An 18671-nucleotide genomic window follows, 5' to 3' on the forward strand; every position below is an offset into this window, starting at 1 on the left:
CAACACATCACTAGGAATAAATCTGAAGGTTGTGAAATTAACGTAAGGAGACATCATGTGTTATTTTTGTAAACTGCACTAACAATAAATACATCATTACATCAAAACTCCTCTGTTTATGTGTTTCCTGCAAGTTGTGATGTGATGTGATGTTAAATTCTGTTTAATCTTAACAAAACTTGTCAAAATAACTTATGTTGCCCACTTCTGTTCATTTCACTTCCTTCAGATTTCATCCTAATGACAGGCTGCACAGAATAAAATGTAAGAACAGATGCACAAATATATAAACAACACAAGTAATTATATTTCAATACCGTGAATTAATCATCCCTTTATATAAAAAAATATTTGTTGCTCACTGCAACAGATGTCAAAAAATTGTGTGTGGAGCTTCATTTAAGTTTGTTTTTAAGTTTCCAGAGACAACTTCCAAATTGGAAATGGCAGCAAAATAAAACGCATCTTGTGATAGTTTTCACTTGCAATGTGTCTTGCTGTGTTTTATTTGGAAGAAAAGGATCTGCTAGTAGTTGAGGACTTTCATGCAGGTATTCTGGTAACAATAAGTTTGATCATCTTGTACACACCTTTAACTGTGTCCCACAGTATGTCTCCCTACCAGAACCACAATTTCTTCCACCACATTAATTGACAACATATGTCTGAATCAGGGGAAAGTAAAAAATATAATGGTTTAAAAGGTTATAAATGGTGTATCTGAGCATGATGTACAAAAACTTACCTTTAACAGCGTTCAAAGTGGCATTAGGCCCTGGAGGAAAACTACAAGAAAAATTAATGCCTAAAGGAAATTAACTGCAGGACTGTGTATTGTATAAAAGACACTAACTAAAAATATATTTTATTCACAAATGAGGCAGCAACAATTTTCAGAAGCTTACTTTCTCACAAATGAGGCAGCAACAATTTTCAGAAGCTTACTTTCTAAAGAGAAATACATAATCTGTCTTATGAAGAATATTTAAAAAACCTGGATTTCTAAGGTCATAAGAGCATCTTTTAAGACACAGGGGCAATACTTGAAAGCACGTAAATGTTCTATGAATTCTTCACAATTAAGCCATTATAAACTATATTGTAAAATTTAGCCAATGTCTAAACAAAATCAAGGGTGTGTGCACAGGATCTGAAATTGCTAAGTCAAGTAACAAAATCAGAAAGATCTGGAATAAAAAGAGGAACTGAAACTATACCCTCCACCAAAGTGAAAATAAAACTGTTTTAAATATTAGCAATGTGGAAGTAACTGACAGCACAGAAGTAGCTGAAATTTTTAACTAACACTTTTCAACTCTCAATGTGCAAATATGCTGCAATGATTCTGCTGACAAAGCTGCAGATATTTCAAAATGTAAATTCCCTGAAACATGTGACTCAATAAGTGTGTCCCTTGTAGGTGTTGGGGAAAAACTCGTGGAAAAAGTAAAATCTCTACTGTCACTCTCCAAATAAAGAGTTGAAGCCCTGCTGTGATGACATATGCAAAGTTTTCGATCATATATTCATCTCCCTGAAACAAGGAGTGGTTCCAGTAGTGAAATATGCTATTGTTAGAACTCTTTTTTTAAAAAAACACCTGAGATGCTGTAAGTGTCTCAAATTATAATCCCATCTTGCTCATAACATCATTTTCTAAAGTTCATGAAATGCATAGCTGGATACTAGTAAACTTTGAAAACCTGAACATCATTAACAGCAGACATGCAATCTTTTCATTTATTGTGTGATGTGTTGGGGCCCCTACCCAGTAAGCAGTTTCCAACTGGTGCCTTGTGTGATCTTGTAAAGGCTTTTTATTGTGTAGAACAAAATATACTTTAAGAGTAGGAATGTCATTAAGGACTCACATGAACTGTAGGTAACTGATATTCATCATATCTTAGACATAGATGCTGGAAGACACAGATGTCTCAAATGGCACATCAGAAGATATGGTGACCTCCAAGTAGGGCACAATAAAGCATGGAGTTTCACAAGGTTCTGTGGGTCGGCCCTTTCTGTTTCTCGTATATGTAAATAATCTGCCTCTATCCATCAGCAAAAATGGTAAATTCACAATCGTTGCTGGTGGCACAAACATTGTTGCAGATAATGTCTATGCTGTTAAATTATAGTTTGATTAGTGACATCCTCAAGGAAGTTGTTATGATCTGGTCACAAACATCTCTCAGTCCAAAAATTTGAGGAGGACTAATTTTAACCACATCCACACAAGCACAAGAACCCAGTCATAACAATTATTGCAAATAATGACCAGGTCATAATGAAGTGTACTCTTCGAAATTCTGTGGCATTCAAACAGATGTCTGTCTGCCTTGATGACAGAAGAACACGTAAGTTAGTGTGCTTAGGATATTTTCACTCCATAGTGTGTTATGGCATGATCTTCTGGGGCAAATGCCAGCATAAAAGAACCTTCAAGGAACAAAGAGGAGGAGTTATGGTAATGCGTGGGATAAATTACTGAGCACCATGCTATAATCTCTTCAAATAAGTAGGGATAGTAACAACAACATAGCATTACATGTCCCTGATGTGATTTATCCTTAATAACACAACACAATGTGATACAAACTGCTCACGTCATGCCACTACAAGCATTGAAGCATTTGGTATCTACACAAATTGGGTGAAGAATGCCTCTCCTAAAACCTTCAACACATTGCTAACTTTGTTAAATGCTCAAAAGGTAACATATTTTTGTGAAGAAATAATTTAAAGCAATATCTGTTTGACAACCCAGTTTACTTAACAGAACAATGCTTCTGCACAATTAGCACAATTAAAGGAAGTCTGTTCAGTGTATCACTCACCTGCTAGCAGAAATTGTGAGAAAAGTTATTAAGTTAATATTATGACATCCTACATGAAAACTCCATTTCATTAATTATTTCTATATTCTGCAAACACTCTAAGCTAATATTGCATAACCTGTACTATTAAGTTTCTATTTGTGCCCGTATTTTAATATGAGACAATGGAAAACATCATGGTGAATAAGCCACTTTTTGTGATGTTCTTTTTATTACTTTAACTGCACTGATTTACAATATAATGTATGTGCTATTGTGTAGCTATGTTTTATGTATTAATAGTATGTGAACAAGTCACTTTTAGTCTATGAACTGATTTTATCTTTCTACTCTATTGGAATCAACATACGTTCCAAAACAGCAATCATGTAAAACCTAGCATGCTCTGTCTGTACCCCGAGACCCAGAAGGTGCCAGATACCAGCGCCCTGATAGATGCTATGTTCTTCAACTTACATATGGCATCTGACACAGTTCCACACTGCTGCATAATGTACAAAATACACAAATGAACAGAATATCAAACTAGCTGTGTGATTGGACTGAAGGGTTTATAGCAAATTGAACACGCAGCATGTCATTCTGGATGGAGAGAAGTCTTCGGGAGCAAGAGTGGCTTTTGGTAACACTGAGTGAGTGTTATAGATAGAGTTATATAAAACAACATCAGAATTTCCATGAGGCTTTTTGCGGATGATGCTGCTGGGTACAGTGAAGTTACCATGCTAGAAAATTGTAGAGAAATGCACGAAGATCTGCAGAAGGTTGACATTTAGCGCAGGGAGTGGCAGTTGAAGCTCAAAATAAACAAACATAACACATATGAAATGCATAACACCCATTATATGATTCCACAGACATGACGGAGATAATTTGGTCTCCTTGTCAGATACTACACTTCTCAAAGTTTGGCATGTTCTATATTCTGGGAAATCAAGCTAAGATTCCATCTAACGTGTTCTCACTGAAATAACATGCCATAACATTACACAAACCATGTATATTCAAGATCTAAATGTTGCTTCCTCTTACGGATATCCTCTGTTGTAAAAACACAAAATGAATAATCTGATGCAGTTGGACAAAATGTATTACATGACTGTAAGACAAACTAGTTGCAAGGGCAACAGTCTGGATGATTGACTGATCTGGCCTTGTAACAATAACCAAAACGGCCTTGCTGTGCTGGTACTGCGAACGGCTGAAAGCAAGGGGAAACTACGGCTGTAATTTTTCCCGAGGGCATGCAGCTTTACTGTATGATTAAATGATGATGGCGTCCTCTTGGGTAAAATATTCCAGAGGTAAAATAGTCCCCCATTCGGATCTCCGGGCGGGGACTACTCAAGAGGATGTCATTATCAGGAGAAAGAAAACTGGCGTTCTACGGATCGGAGCGTGGAATGTCAGGTCCCTTAATCGGGCAGGTAGGTTAGAAAATTTGAAAAGGGAAATGGATAGGTTAAAGTTAGATATAGTGGGAATTAGTGAAGTTCGGTGGCAGGAGGAACAAGACTTCTGGTCAGGTGACTACAGGGTTATAAACACAAAGTCAAATAGGGGTAATGCAGGAGTAGGTTTAATAATGAATAAAAAAAATAGGAATGCGGGCAAGCTACTACAAACAGCATAGTGAACGCATTATTGTGGCCAAGATAGACACGAAGCCCACGCCTACTACAGTAGTACAAGTTTATATGCCAACTAGCTCTGCAGATGACGAAGGAATTGAAGAAATGTATGATGAAACAAAAGAAATCATTCAGATAGTGAAGGGAGACGAAAATTTAATAGTCATGGGTGACTGGAATTCGAGTGTAGGAAAAGGGAGAGAAGGAAACGTAGTAGGTGAATATGGATTGGGGCTAAGAAATGAAAGAGGAAGCCGCCTGGTAGAATTTTGCACAGAGCACAACTTAATCATAGCTAACGTTTTGTTTAAGAATCATGATAGAAGGTTGTATACATGGAAGAACCCTGGAGATACTAAAAGGTATCAGATAGATTATATAATGGTAAGACAGAGATTTAGGAACCAGGTTTTAAATTGTAAGACATTTCCAGGGGCAGATGTGAACTCTGACCACAATCTATTGGTTATGACCTGTAGATTAAAACTGAAGAAACTGCAAAAAGGTGGGAATTTAAGGAGATGGGACCTGGATAAACTGAAAGAACCAGAGGTTGTACAGAGTTTCAGGGAGAGCATAAGGGAACAATTGACAGGAATGGGGGAAAGAAATACAGTAGAAGAAGAATGGGTAGCTTTGAGGGATGAAGTAGTGAAGGCAGCAGAGGATCAAGTAGGTAAAAAGACGAGGGCTAGTAGAAATCCTTGGGTAACAGAAGAAATATTGAATTTAATTGATGAAAGGAGAAAATATAAAAATGCAGTAAATGAAGCAGGCAAAAAGGAATACAAACGTCTCAAAAATGAGATCGACAGGAAGTGCAAAATGGCTAAGCAGGGATGGCTAGAGGGCAAATGTAAGGATGTAGAGGCTTATCTCACTAGGGGTAAGATAGATACTGCCTACAGGAAAATTAAAGAGACCTTTGGAGATAAGAGAACCACTTGTATGGACATCAAGAGCTCAGATGGAAACCCAGTTCTAAGCAAAGAAGGGAAAGCACAAAGGTGGAAGGAGTATACAGAGGGTCTATACAAGGGCGATTTACTTGAGGACAATATTATGGAAATGGAAGAGGATGTAGATGAAGACGAAATGGGAGATACGATACTGCGTGAAGAGTTTGACAGAGCACTGAAAGACCTGAGTCGAAACAAGGCCCCCGGAGTAGACAACATTCCATTGGAACTACTGACGGCCTTGGGAGAGCCAGTCCTGACAAAACTCTACCACCTGGTGAGCAAGATGTATGAAACAGGCAAAATACCCTCAGACTTCAAGACGAATATAGTAATTCCAATCCCAAAGAAAGCAGGTGTTGACAGATGTGAGAATTACCGAACAATCAGTTTAATAAGCCACAGCTGCAAAATACTAACACGAATTCTTTACAGACAAATAGAAAAACTAGTAGAAGCCGACCTCGGGGAAGATCAGTTTGGATTCCGTAGAAATACTGGAACACGTGAGGCAATACTGACCTTACGACTTATCGTAGAAGAAAGATTAAGGAAAGGCAAACCTATGTTTCTAGCATTTGTAGATTTAGAGAAAGCTTTTGACAATGTTGACTGGAATACTCTCTTTCAAATTCTAAAGGTGGCAGGGGTAAAATACAGGGAGCGAAAGGCTATTTACAAATTGTACAGAAACCAGATGGCAGTTATAAGAGTCGAGGAACATGAAAGGGAAGCAGTGATTGGGAAGGGGGTAAGACAGGGTTGTAGCCTCTCCCCGATGTTATTCAATCTGTATATTGAGCAAGCAGTAAAGGAAACAAAAGAAAAATTCGGAATAGGTATTAAAATCCATGGAGAAGAAATAAAAACCTTGAGGTTCGCCGATGACATTGTAATTCTGTCAGAGACAGCAAAGGACTTGGAAGAGCAGTTGAACGGAATGGATGGTGTCTTGAAGGGAGGATATATGATGAACATCAACAAAAGCAAAACGAGGATAATGGAATGTAGTCGAATTAAGTCAGGTGATGTTGAGGGTATTAGATTAGGAAATGAGACACAAAGTAGTAAAGGAGTTTTGCTATTTGGGGAGCAAAATAATTGATGATGGTAGAAGTAGAGAGGATATAAAATGTAGACTGGCAATGGCAAGGAAAGCGTTTCTGAAGAAGAGAAATTTGTTAACATCGAATATAGATTTAAGTGTCAGGAAGTCATTTCTGAAAGTATTTGTATGGAGTGTAGCCACGTATGGAAGTGAACATGGACGGTAAATACACTCCTGGAAATTGAAATAAGAACACCGTGAATTCATTGTCCCAGGAAGGGGAAACTTTATTGACACATTCCTGGGGTCAGATACATCACATGATCACACTGACAGAACCACAGGCACATAGACACAGGCAACAGAGCATGCACAATGTCGGCACTAGTACAGTGTATATCCACCTTTCGCAGCAATGCAGGCTGCTATTCTCCCATGGAGACGATCGTAGAGATGCTGGATGTAGTCCTGTGGAACGGCTTGCCATGCCATTTCCACCAGGCGCCTCAGTTGGACCAGCGTTCGTGCTGGACGTGCAGACCGCGTGAGACGACGCTTCATCCAGTCCCAAACATGCTCAATGGGGGACAGATCCGGAGATCTTGCTGGCCAGGGTAGTTGACTTACACCTTCTAGAGCACGTTGGGTGGCACGGGATACATGCGGACGTGCATTGTCCTGTTGGAACAGAAAGTTCCCTTGCCGGTCTAGGAATGGTAGAACGATGGGTTCGATGACGGTTTGGATGTACCGTGCACTATTCAGTGTCCCCTCGACGATCACCAGTGGTGTACGGCCAGTGTAGGAGATCGCTCCCCACACCATGATGCCGGGTGTTGGCCCTGTGTGCCTCGGTCGTATGCAGTCCTGATTGTGGCGCTCACCTGCACGGCGCCAAACACGCATACGACCACCATTGGCACCAAGGCAGAAGCGACTCTCATCGCTGAAGATGACATGTCTCCATTCATCCCTCCATTCACGCCTGTCGCGACACCACTGGAGGCGGGCTGCACGATGTTGGGGCGTGAGCGGAAGACGGCCTAACAGTGTGCGGGACCGTAGCCCAGCTTCATGGAGACGGTTGCGAATGGTCCTCGCCGATACCCCAGGAGCAACAGTGTCCCTAATTTGCTGGGAAGTGGCGGTGCGGTCCCCTACGGCACTGCGTAGGATCCTACGGTCTTGGTGTGCATCTGTGCGTCGCTGCGGTCCGGTCCCAGGTCGACGGGCACGTGCACCTTCCGCCGACCACTGGCGACAACATCGATGTACTGTGGAGACCTCACGCCCCACGTGTTGAGCAATTCGGTGGTACGTCCACCCGGCCTCCCGCATGCCCACTATACACCCTCGCTCAAAGTCCGTCAACTGCACATACGGTTCACGTCCACGCTGTCGCGGCATGCTACCAGTGTTAAAGACTGCGATGGAGCTCCGTATGCCACGGCAAACTGGCTGACACTGACGGTGGCGGTGCACAAATGCTGCGCAGCTAGCGCCATTCGACGGCCAACACCGCAGTTCCTGGTGTGTCCGCTGTGCCGTGCGTGTGATCATTGCTTGTACAGCCCTCTCGCAGTGTCCGGAGCAAGTATGGTGGGTCTGACACACCGGTGTCAATGTGTTCTTTTTTCCATTTCAGGAGTGTAGTTTGGACAAGAAGAGAATAGAAGCTTTCGAAATGTGGTGCTACAGAAGAATGCTGAAGATTAGATGGGTAGATCACATAACTAATGAGGAGGTACTGAATAGGATTGGGGAGAAGAGGAGTTTGTGGCACAACTTGACCAGAAGAAGGGATCGGTTGGTAGGACATGTTCTGAGGCATCAAGGGATCACCAATTTAGTATTGGAGGGCAGGGTGGAGGGTAAAAATCGTAGGGGGAGACCAAGAGATGAATACACTAAGCAGATTCAGAAGGATGTAGGTTGCAGTAGGTACTGGGAGATGAAGAATCTTGCACAGGATAGAGTAGCATGGAGAGCTGCATCAAACCAGTCTCAGGACTGAAGACCACAACAACAACAACAACAAGACAAACTAGACTCTTAGAATATATTGGCTGGACTAAGACTCATGTGCAGTTGGGTCAACTATTCTCGTGATATTTACCATACTCGTAGCCAGTAATACACTTGCCACATACCTGACAAATTTAAGTGTCACATCATAGTTGTTATTCATTAAAGGAAAATTTAAGAGGCTAAGAAATACCTAATACTGTTCTGACTAGCATGAAGGTAATCGGAATTTGCCTCTTTTCTTGGATGATTATGATTACATGAACATACAAAAAACAGCACCAGTATTAGGTATCAGCAGACCTGGTTCTAGGAGAATGTACCATTCTGGGATGACAACATCCAGTTAGCGCATTCTGGCTTGCAGAATGACACTGTTCTTAGTTCATTATATTTTAAAAAGAATACATAAGCAGTCACTACAGAATGCTTACCTGCACTATTTTGGTCATTTCTTGAATGTCTATTACACCGTTGCCATCAACATCATACATCCTAAACGCCCACTTCAATTTTTCCTCTGGTGTGCCAGAAGATGTGACATCTATGGCCAGGAGGAACTCCTGTAACAAGTTAAACAGAAATGAATATAGTCACAGTCATTTAAAACAGCCTTTCACTTTCAAGCTGGTCTGTCAAGTAATCATGAACTGCTACGATGTTGTGCAGAATGCTGAAGTGTAACACAAAATAACATATCACTATTTACATCATTTTGCTTGGAGTATAACAAGAGTTTGTGTCATGTGCGCGAAAAATATTCATTCATGAATGAAAAAGTACTTTCTTCACAAGGACATCGCTCATATGTGGTGCTTCCTCAGACACCTGATTAGTTTCCCAAAGACACACACAGTGAGGTTAACACTGAGGACAGGTGAGTGACTCATAGTGTTTGAAATGTGGCACAACAACATTTACGTATTCCAAATACTTATAGTTCTATAAGTATAAAATTTTTGTAGTTCTTTAAGTACTCAGTTTTTTTTAAGTTCTATCAAACAGACCACACTTTCATCTATGAAAGTTTGTTCATATGGTTATAATAGAGGGAAACATTCCATGTACGAAAAATATATCTAAAAACAAAGATGATGTGACTTACTGAATGAAAGTGCTGGCAGGTAGACAGACACACAAACAAACACAAACATACACACAAAATTCTAGCTTTCGCAACCAACGGTTGCTTCGTCAGGAAAGAGGGAAGGAGAGGGAAAGACGAAAGGATGTGGGTTTTAAGGGAGAGGGTAAGGAGTCATTCCAATCCCGGGAGCGGAAAGACTTACCTTAGGATCACCCTGTGGCTACACATGCCTTGGTGCACGGCCAGCTCATCTTGGCACAGTGTTACACCGTCTGGGTTATCTGGATACTTCCCACCAACACCAACCTATCTGAACTCCGGAGATGGGAACTTGCTCTTCAATATATCCTCTCTTCCCGTTACCCACCAGGCCTCAATCTCCGCTAATTTCAAGTTGCCGCCACTCATTCCTCACCTGTCATTCAACAACATCTTTGCCTCTGCACTTCCGCCTCGACTGACATCTCTGCCCAAACTCTTTGTCTTTAAATATGTCTGCTAGTGTCTGCATATGTGTGGATGGATATGTGTGTGTGTGCGCGCGAGTGTATACCCGTCCTTTTTTCCCCCTAAGGTAAGTCTTTCCACTCCCGGGATTGGAATGACTCCTTACCCTCTCCCTTAAAACCCACATCCTTTCGTCTTTCCCTCTCCTTCCCTCTTTCCTGACGAAGCAACCATTGGTTGCGAAAGCTAGAATTTTGTGTGTATGTTTGTGTTTGTTTGTGTGTCTGTCGACCTGCCAGCACTTTCATTTGGTAAGTCACATCATCTTTGTTTTTAGATATATAAAGTTTGTTCATATATATACTAGATATGTAAATGCATCCCCATACCAGTACACCACCACTTCCATACTCTTCTGTGCCTTGTACATTCTATCTATGCTGAATGAAGGGCAGTCTCCAACATAAAATTCTCCCATCATTATGCAACATAACTGAACTTACTCTTATCTGTAAATATAATCATGCCCAAGAAATCACATCTCTATCCCCAGTGTTCTGCATACACTGCATTCCTTAGTAGTGTTCATTTTACTAATGTACTGTTTCTTTCTTTGTGCCTAGGAAATATGGTGAGTTTCTTCCTGGCAGTCTTGCAGGACACATCCATGTTCTGGTATGATAATCAAGAATCAACATGGCTCATTGATCATATGAAAGGAGACAGGCTTCAGTATCAGCACACAGAAACAATTGACACCCTGGTGAATACAGCTGACAGACAAAATTAGTACACAGGGAGTTACCAAATGCAATCAATAATAAAACAGTCAATCATGTGATTAACAGTAATTAGTATAATTACACCCAATAAATTGATATATGCTGATATATGGCATGTTGTCATATTACAAGCTAATAACAACTGAAGACAGAAATAATACATATGACCCAACTCCATTTCTTACCTGACAAATTAATGTCAGCATGTTCAGTTCATGAGATTCTTTTACACTATAAAATGAATTATTTTCCAACCATTTATCTAGACTTATTTTGAGATCTTTTAATGACATGAACAGAGAACAGTGTGGCAATTTACTGTAGATTTTGGCAGAATTCACTTTGTGCCAGTTCCCAGTATTTATGAGCCTTTGCCTTGGAATACCACAATCTGACTTAAGTGTGCTGTGGCCATGAATATCTACCCTGACACATTTCATGCCATTATTTCCAACAATGGGTCTATATACAGATTTACAACAGTCGGCAGCCTGAGCCCGCTAAAGAGAGGGCAGCAGTGCTCTTTAAGATTACTCTTAAACTATTTTCTGTGTTCTTAAAATTTTGGTATTGTGAGGAGTTTATATCCAACAGAGAATACCACGGGAAATATTTGAATGGAGGAGTTGAAAACTCAAACTTAAGGACAAAAGAGTAACTTTCACATGAAGTGTCACTGCCAAGTAATATAGCTTGATGAAACTTGGACCATACATAGAAAGAACTGCTACAATATAGTATAGAATGTAACTGAAAGAAACATATGATGAGATGAACAGAAATGATACTTTTATTTAAAGACAATAATTACACTGCAGTCACCACAATTCATAATGGTCCCTAGACATTACAAATGGAGGAATATGGTTTTTAATAGGGTGTGCAAGCTCTGCAACATGCTCCCGTGGTGACCACAAGGTTGGTAAGCATTTCTTGTGGTAGGTCATTCCATTCCTCCACCAGCAACATTGACAACTACCGGATGGTCACTGGTGCAAGTGGACATGCTGCAGTTCGTCTGCCCAAAGCATCCCACACAGGCTCAATAGAATTTAAAGTCATAAAATGAGCAGTGCATTCCATTTGCTGAATATCTTTTTGTTGTGAGAGTACCCCCACCTGCTCTGTTTGCTAGAAATTGCTTACTTAGCAAAGTGTCACTTTAAGGCTCAATTAACATAAGCTTGGGGCGCCAAGTCGAGAGGAGTGCCAAAGGTACTCCTCAAGTGCAAAACTTGTTTAGGGTGTATCCTGATTAGCAGCAGAAACTAAAGTAACTGAAAGCATATGACAACAGAAGCCAAGGCATTTCAGTAAAGATGGATTAGCAAATGAGCCTTTGTACAATAAATGCGACTGTATGGGTACCAGATGGCTTTAGTATCCAATATTATCATGGTCAATTGACATGTATTTGAGATGAAAACTTTTACATCAAGACCCATCTAAGTGGGCTCAAATTTCACCCATGGCCTATCTTAATTTGAAATGCACTACTACTTCAGCAAGTTTCATGATACAATTTACTGTACACTCATACCTGTTGAAGGAGGTGTTTCATATGTTGTCCTTACATTTAGAGCCAATACCGCATTTGTCTCTGCCATGAATTTACAAATTCTTACACACATCCCCTGATCATTTCGTAAATGTAGACAAGGCTGTACAGGTTGATGCTCAATTCCACTTCTGAGAAGACTCCAGGCCCTGGCATAAAACCAAGGGAATGACACTCGTGGCCGAGGTACAAGCCCTGCTCAACCTATCTATCTTGCGCTATACTGGCACACGTCAGATGTCATCTTACATCAGCAAGAGAAGGTGACTGTACCATATCATGCATGTGCCACATTCCCCAATAGTAGGGTATGAATTAAATTTGAACACAATTAGATCGGGGCTATATAGCGCCCCCCTTCACTAATAAGTTATATGAATATACTGACTGTGATAGCGTGAGCGTAATCTTCACAAGAAAAATTTAAAATAATCATTTTCTAAGCGAATAACTGAGGACCATAGAGATGTTTACAGAATTGCTTCACGATATTGGTCGAGACAAGCTAGCAAAGTTCGCATGTCCAGAATAATGGAGCTGTCAGGGATCAACTTACGTCAACACAACTACATTTTTACAAATAACTTGCTATAAGTTCTGCTTGCTTTAATTCTGAATAATGTCTGTAGAACAGTGGGATCAAACATGGTAAAGACATACGGGAGAACTGACCAACCGATTCAAGGTACACAGCCCACTACCGATTTTTCTTGTTGAGCGGTCGATTGGGTATGACCAACAGACAGCCGAGCGACCCCCCCCCCCCCCCCCCCACACACACACACACACAGACATACTTCTCCCGTCAAACTGTGCCCTGTCTAGTGCTGTCATGCCAACCACCTCACTAAAGTTCGTCTTCTTTCACTGAGCGCGCGGGTTAAACGCTATTCAAATATGACTAATATGACAGGGTGCGCAGCAGACTAAACTTTGAGTCTGAGACGTGTCGTGCAAGGAGTACAACGATAGGGATGCAAGATATAAATCATTTATTGCTTTTTTAAAAATTAAGCTACAATGGTTTCATGTGGAAAACAAAGACAGTGAAAGGTACAGGGGTTGGACAAAAATAGTGAAGCAACACGAAATGCATGCTTGAACGTAAAATGCAGATGCCAGCCAAGCTTGCAGGTTGTGCTACTGAATTTGACCATGAATGGAACCACCGTAGTGTTCCCAATACGTTGCAAGTGTCAGTTGTGGTCAGAACTGTGTTCTGTTGTGAGTGCATTAAGTCGAAGCTAAGTGAATTCAAATGTGGGCAAATCGTTGAAGCTTGTATGCCGGGCGCTTCCATGATGAAGTGTTTGGTATTTCAAGAGGCACCATATCGAAGAGAGATACTGCATACATGGAAACCGGTAAAATATTATCAGCTAAGACACAATGGGAAGCCGGCCGGAGTGGCCGTGCGGTTCTAGGAGCTACAGTCTGGAACCGAGCGACCGCTACAGTCGCAGGTTCGAATTCTACCACGGGCATGGATGTGTGTGATGTCCTTAGGTTAGTTAGGTTTAATTAGTTCTAAGTTCTAGGCGACTGATGACCTCAAAAGTTAAGTCGCATAGTGGTCAGAGCCATTTCAACCATTTTTGAACCACAATGCAGACGAAACTGTGTTGAATGATGGTGACAGTTAGTTATTGCAGAGGACTGTGACTAAAAGTAAGAGGTCGACAGCTCCTTAGCTATTGTAGAAGTGAACACCACACTTGCGAAACCTCTCAGCTCCAAAAAAAACACGAAGGGAGCTCCAAAAGCAGGAAATTGCAGGGCGAGCTGAGATCCCAAAACCATTCATCAGTGACGCAAATGCTTGTAACAGAAAAACGTCTTGCCAAAGCCATAAAATCTGGACTTGGCGCAATGAGAGAAAGTCATTTGGTCGGATAAGCCTTGTTTCACACTTTTTCCAACTTGTGGTCAAGTTCACGTCCCAACAGTGAAACATGGCTACAGTTCGGTGATGATTTGGGCTGGCATGTCGTGCTATTACCACGGGCCCCTTGGTTACTCTGTAACGTCACGTTACTGCTAGGGATTGTGTGACCATTATGGATGATCGGGTCCACTGACAACGTTTATTCCCAAATGGTGAATGTGTGTTCCAAAATGACAGGATACCTGTTCACACTGCCCGCATCATCCACAACTGATTTTGTACGCACGATGATGAATTGTTGCATCTCCCCTGGCCACCACGGTCGTCAGATTTCAAAATTACTGAGGCTTTGTGGGCTACTTCGGAAAGAAGGGTGCGTGATCGCTGTCCATCTACATCATCGTTGCCTGAACTTGCCACTATTCTGCAGCAAGAATGGTATAATATTCCATTGAAAACCATGCCGGAGTTATATTTATTCATTCTGAGACGACTGGAAGATGTTTTGAACGCCTACTGTTTTGCTACACCGTATTAGGCGTAGTTATACGTTGTGTTTGTGGTAACCCGCCAGGGTAGCTGAGAGCGCTAACGCGCTGCTTCCTGGATTGGGGAGGCGCCCCGGCCCCGAATCGAATACGCCCGGCGGATTAACGATGAGGGCCGGTGTGCCGGCCAGCCTGGATGTGGTTTTTAGGCGGTTTTCCACATCCCGCTAGGTGAATACCGGGCTGGTCCCCACGTTCCACTTCAGTTACACAGCTCGCAGACACCTGAACGCAATCTGCACTATTCCATGGATTATATTAGATGCAGACAGTTGGGGTACACTACTTCCGTCCCGGGGGGGGGGGGGGTATGGGGTGGCAGCAGGAGGGGCATCCGGCCACTCCTTAAAATTAACATGCCAAATCCGATTAACCATGGCCGACCCTGCACAACTGCGGGATAAGGCACAAGTGATACATAGATACGTTGTGTTTGTGGTGTTTCCTTATTTTTGTCCACCCGTTGCATACATATCGCAGAAAAAAGTGTACAACACCTGGTAAGACGACATCGGTTTTGATCCGATGACACCTGGGGGGCAGAAAATGTACTGATAACTGTTTCAACGCCGTACGCCAACCGATAGCATAGTGGGGTACCTACCAGAGCGCCATCTGTGTCCACCCCTTAATACGGAATGCTCACACGCAAGAAGGCTCAGTGTGGTACAAACGCAACCATGCCAAGGAGACGCACTCGTGTTTTGTACAGCCAACTGAGTGAGTTTGAAAGGGGTCAAGCCGTGACATTCCGAGTGGCGGGGTGGTCCCTCCGGAGAATTGCCAACCAAGTTGGTCGTGCTACGTCAGTTGAGCAACGATACTGATATGAGTGGTCACGTGAACTCTCTCATTCCCGTAGATGAAGTTCTCGACGTCAATCTCGATGTGACTACAGAAATGTTGTCCATAGCAGCGCTGCTGATTACAATAACTCTTGTCATAAATTGTGTGACGAACATATTATGTGAAATGCAAGGGACTTCACTTTCGCGGTACAATAGATTTACCCTGAATATTTAACCCTTTCGTGGGCAAAATTATTGAGCAGTTTTTTTAATGAATGGAGAGCAGATAGTAGTTAACAGATAGGTATATTTATCATACAGAATATCAAATTTGCTCCAACTGTGAAAGTGAGGTCACACAACAAGGTGGAACGTATTCTTCTCACTGCCCTTCCTTGGAATTAAATGACAAAAACAACTTTTTCAATATATGTCATATTTATTTGATAAATTTACTTCTCTTGTTACAATGATTGTTCACAATTACTTGCCATGAAATTTTTTGAAAGATAGGTCTACGCAAAGTGGTATTTAACAATATGTATAAACACAGCGAGTGCTCTTTTCCACAGCTTTGGTACTACAATGACGGCACGTGCAGTAGGTTTCTCCTAAACTGGGTTGATGCTACCCTACAACCACATGACGAAAATCTTCAGGTACTTTACCCCTTTTTGCCAGAAAGACAGGTTTTTGTCCACGCCTTTTTTGGGATGAAAAGCCAGCGATCAATTGTATGCATAGATGGATCCTGTATGTGAGCTGATCATGCTGTCCACTTTCTCTTTTACTTATTTTTCACAGGATAAAACTGTTCGCTGCAGCAACGTCCACCAGGAAATAAAATATTCTGTGCCACCATTTTACAGAACGTCTGCCAATAGCATACCTTTCTCGTAATTGATCAAACTTATCGACACCACCCATTATTTTGTTGTATTCTGCCAAAACTTCAGGACAAGAAATCTCTGTACTAGTACCATCCTTGTTTTTCCTATTCACTGTGGCTGTTTCTCATGGGTGATGAATTGAGGACAGGAAAGTAACTGGACGGTTATCCATCCATTTTACCGCAGAAATGGCTCCTTTTGTTTCAAACTGGAATTGTCCCCGTTCCAATTTTACGTTTTCCTTCATAAATTTGGGTAAATCAAAAGTATTTACCTTATACTATAGCTTTGAGGAAAAAATCACAAAATGTCACGCAAACAACACTGAAAGGCTCCTCTACAGAGCAACACTCAGCTATACAATGCCTCTGCGCGAATGTACAGCAAAAACGGCGGGAACTTCCGATTGGAAGTAGTACCCTATACTGTTCACTAGGTAGTAGCAACATACAGAGGTGGGAACTGTGAATCCCATGGGACTAGGAGCGTGTTCATTGTAGTGGGAAGCATGTTTCCCACGGCTCACGAAAGGGTTAAATTAATGCCCACTTTATACACGATCCAGTCACAGTAATGTGATCACCGCCTAAATATGTCGACGTCAACAGCCAATAACCACTCACAGATGGCAGCACTAGCAGTGGAGCGTATCGTAAGAGGCGCAAGACAGTATAGTCGCTGTTATAATGCGGAAACGGAGCGATTTATATGACGTCCAAAAGGCCATGATCTTAAGCTTTCGGGCCAAAGGTGAAAGAATTTCTGAAACGGCTAAGCTTATAAACTGTAACATGCCGCCATGGTCAAAGTGCACCGTACGTGGCAAGACGGCGCTACACAAAACAGGCGCCGAGGCAGTAGTGGTGCACCATGGGCCATAGATGGCAGGGGTGAAAGACGGTTGCGGAGATGTATGTGGGCGAACGGACGAGCAACTGGTGTGCATATGACCACCCAGATGAACCAAGGGGCTACTAACAGAGTGTCTCCTCAACGACCGTTCAGTGCTGCTGCTTACGGGCCTCCCCGCAGGCGCCTGGTTCATGCAACCATGCTGATAGCTGTTCACCAGCGAAGAAGTACATTCGTGCCAGTAGCACAACTAGAGGTCCACTGAATGATGACAGGTAGCCTTTCCAGATCAATTACGTTTTACGCTCCGTCGGCGTGGAACGTGTGAAACCAAACACCCTGCAACAATCGTCAGAAGGGTCCAGGCCGGAGGAGGGAGCGTTAAGATCTGTGGAATGTTTTCGTGGCGTTACCTGGGCGATCTCGTCATACTGGACGCCGCAGCGGATCAACAAAAGTATGCATCTATCTTTGGGGACCGTGTTCAGCCCTAGGATGCATTTTGTTTTTTCCTCGACACGATGGCAACTACCAGCAGAACAATATCATGTGCCACATTGCTCGCAGTGTACGTGCATGGTTCAAAGGAGCGCTATGGTGAGTTTACCGTAGTCCTCCCCTGATCACCAAACTCCCCAACTTTAAACTCAATGGAGAATCTGTGGGACCACATCGATCGGGCTGTTGGCATCATGGATCCTCAATCGAGAAACCTAGCGCAGATGGTCACGGCACTGAAGTCGGCACGCCTCCACATCCCTGTAGGTACCTACCAGTACCTTACGGAATCTCTTCCTGCACGAGCGCCCTGTAAAAGCCGGTTATTCAGGTTTTTTGCAGGTGGTCACATTAATGTGAGTGGTCCGTGTATTTCGGGACCGGCACACCATCCCGTCTAAAAGTTAAAAACTACAATAATGTTTGTAACTGTTTCATAAATAACTCATGATTATGAGATGGAGCCAAATGTATCGTCACTACTACTACCACCACCACCACCACCACGGCTGATAATTGGTACGTGTGTAGGACCCTTAAGCTGATATTTGGAGAGTGGCTCATGAAAGCCACCGAAAGGGACTTCCCATCTCCGGTCGCTCCCACCAGCCACCGCTCCGAGTGTCAATTTAGTTTGCGGGGACAGTAAGAAATAATAGTGAAAATATGTTAGTAATTGTTTTAACCTGTTAAGTAGACCAATAATAATAATAGTTTGGGACAGTAAATAAATGATCGTTAGTGAAATAACTGACTCATGAGAAATCTGTATTATAACGAATATTTGCGTTGCCTCACAGTATTTCTAACTGAAACGAACACTGAACATGTCAGCC

At 42.2% G+C, this 18671-nt stretch overlaps 1 protein-coding gene across 2 annotated transcripts in view; it reads right to left on the minus strand.

Moving 5' to 3' along the window:
- The window catches only part of LOC126256181 (neuronal calcium sensor 2), a 675443-nt gene that overhangs the window by 21452 nt on the left and 635320 nt on the right, over positions 1-18671 (minus strand). For both annotated transcript variants that reach the window (XM_049955461.1, XM_049955462.1), the window contains one exon: positions 8935-9063. In XM_049955461.1, the coding sequence (XP_049811418.1) occupies positions 8935-9063 (129 nt within the window). The remainder of the gene's footprint in view (positions 1-8934; positions 9064-18671) is intronic.

Source organism: Schistocerca nitens, chromosome 1 (genome assembly GCF_023898315.1).
Source record: "Schistocerca nitens isolate TAMUIC-IGC-003100 chromosome 1, iqSchNite1.1, whole genome shotgun sequence".
Taxonomy (NCBI): domain Eukaryota; kingdom Metazoa; phylum Arthropoda; class Insecta; order Orthoptera; family Acrididae; genus Schistocerca; species Schistocerca nitens.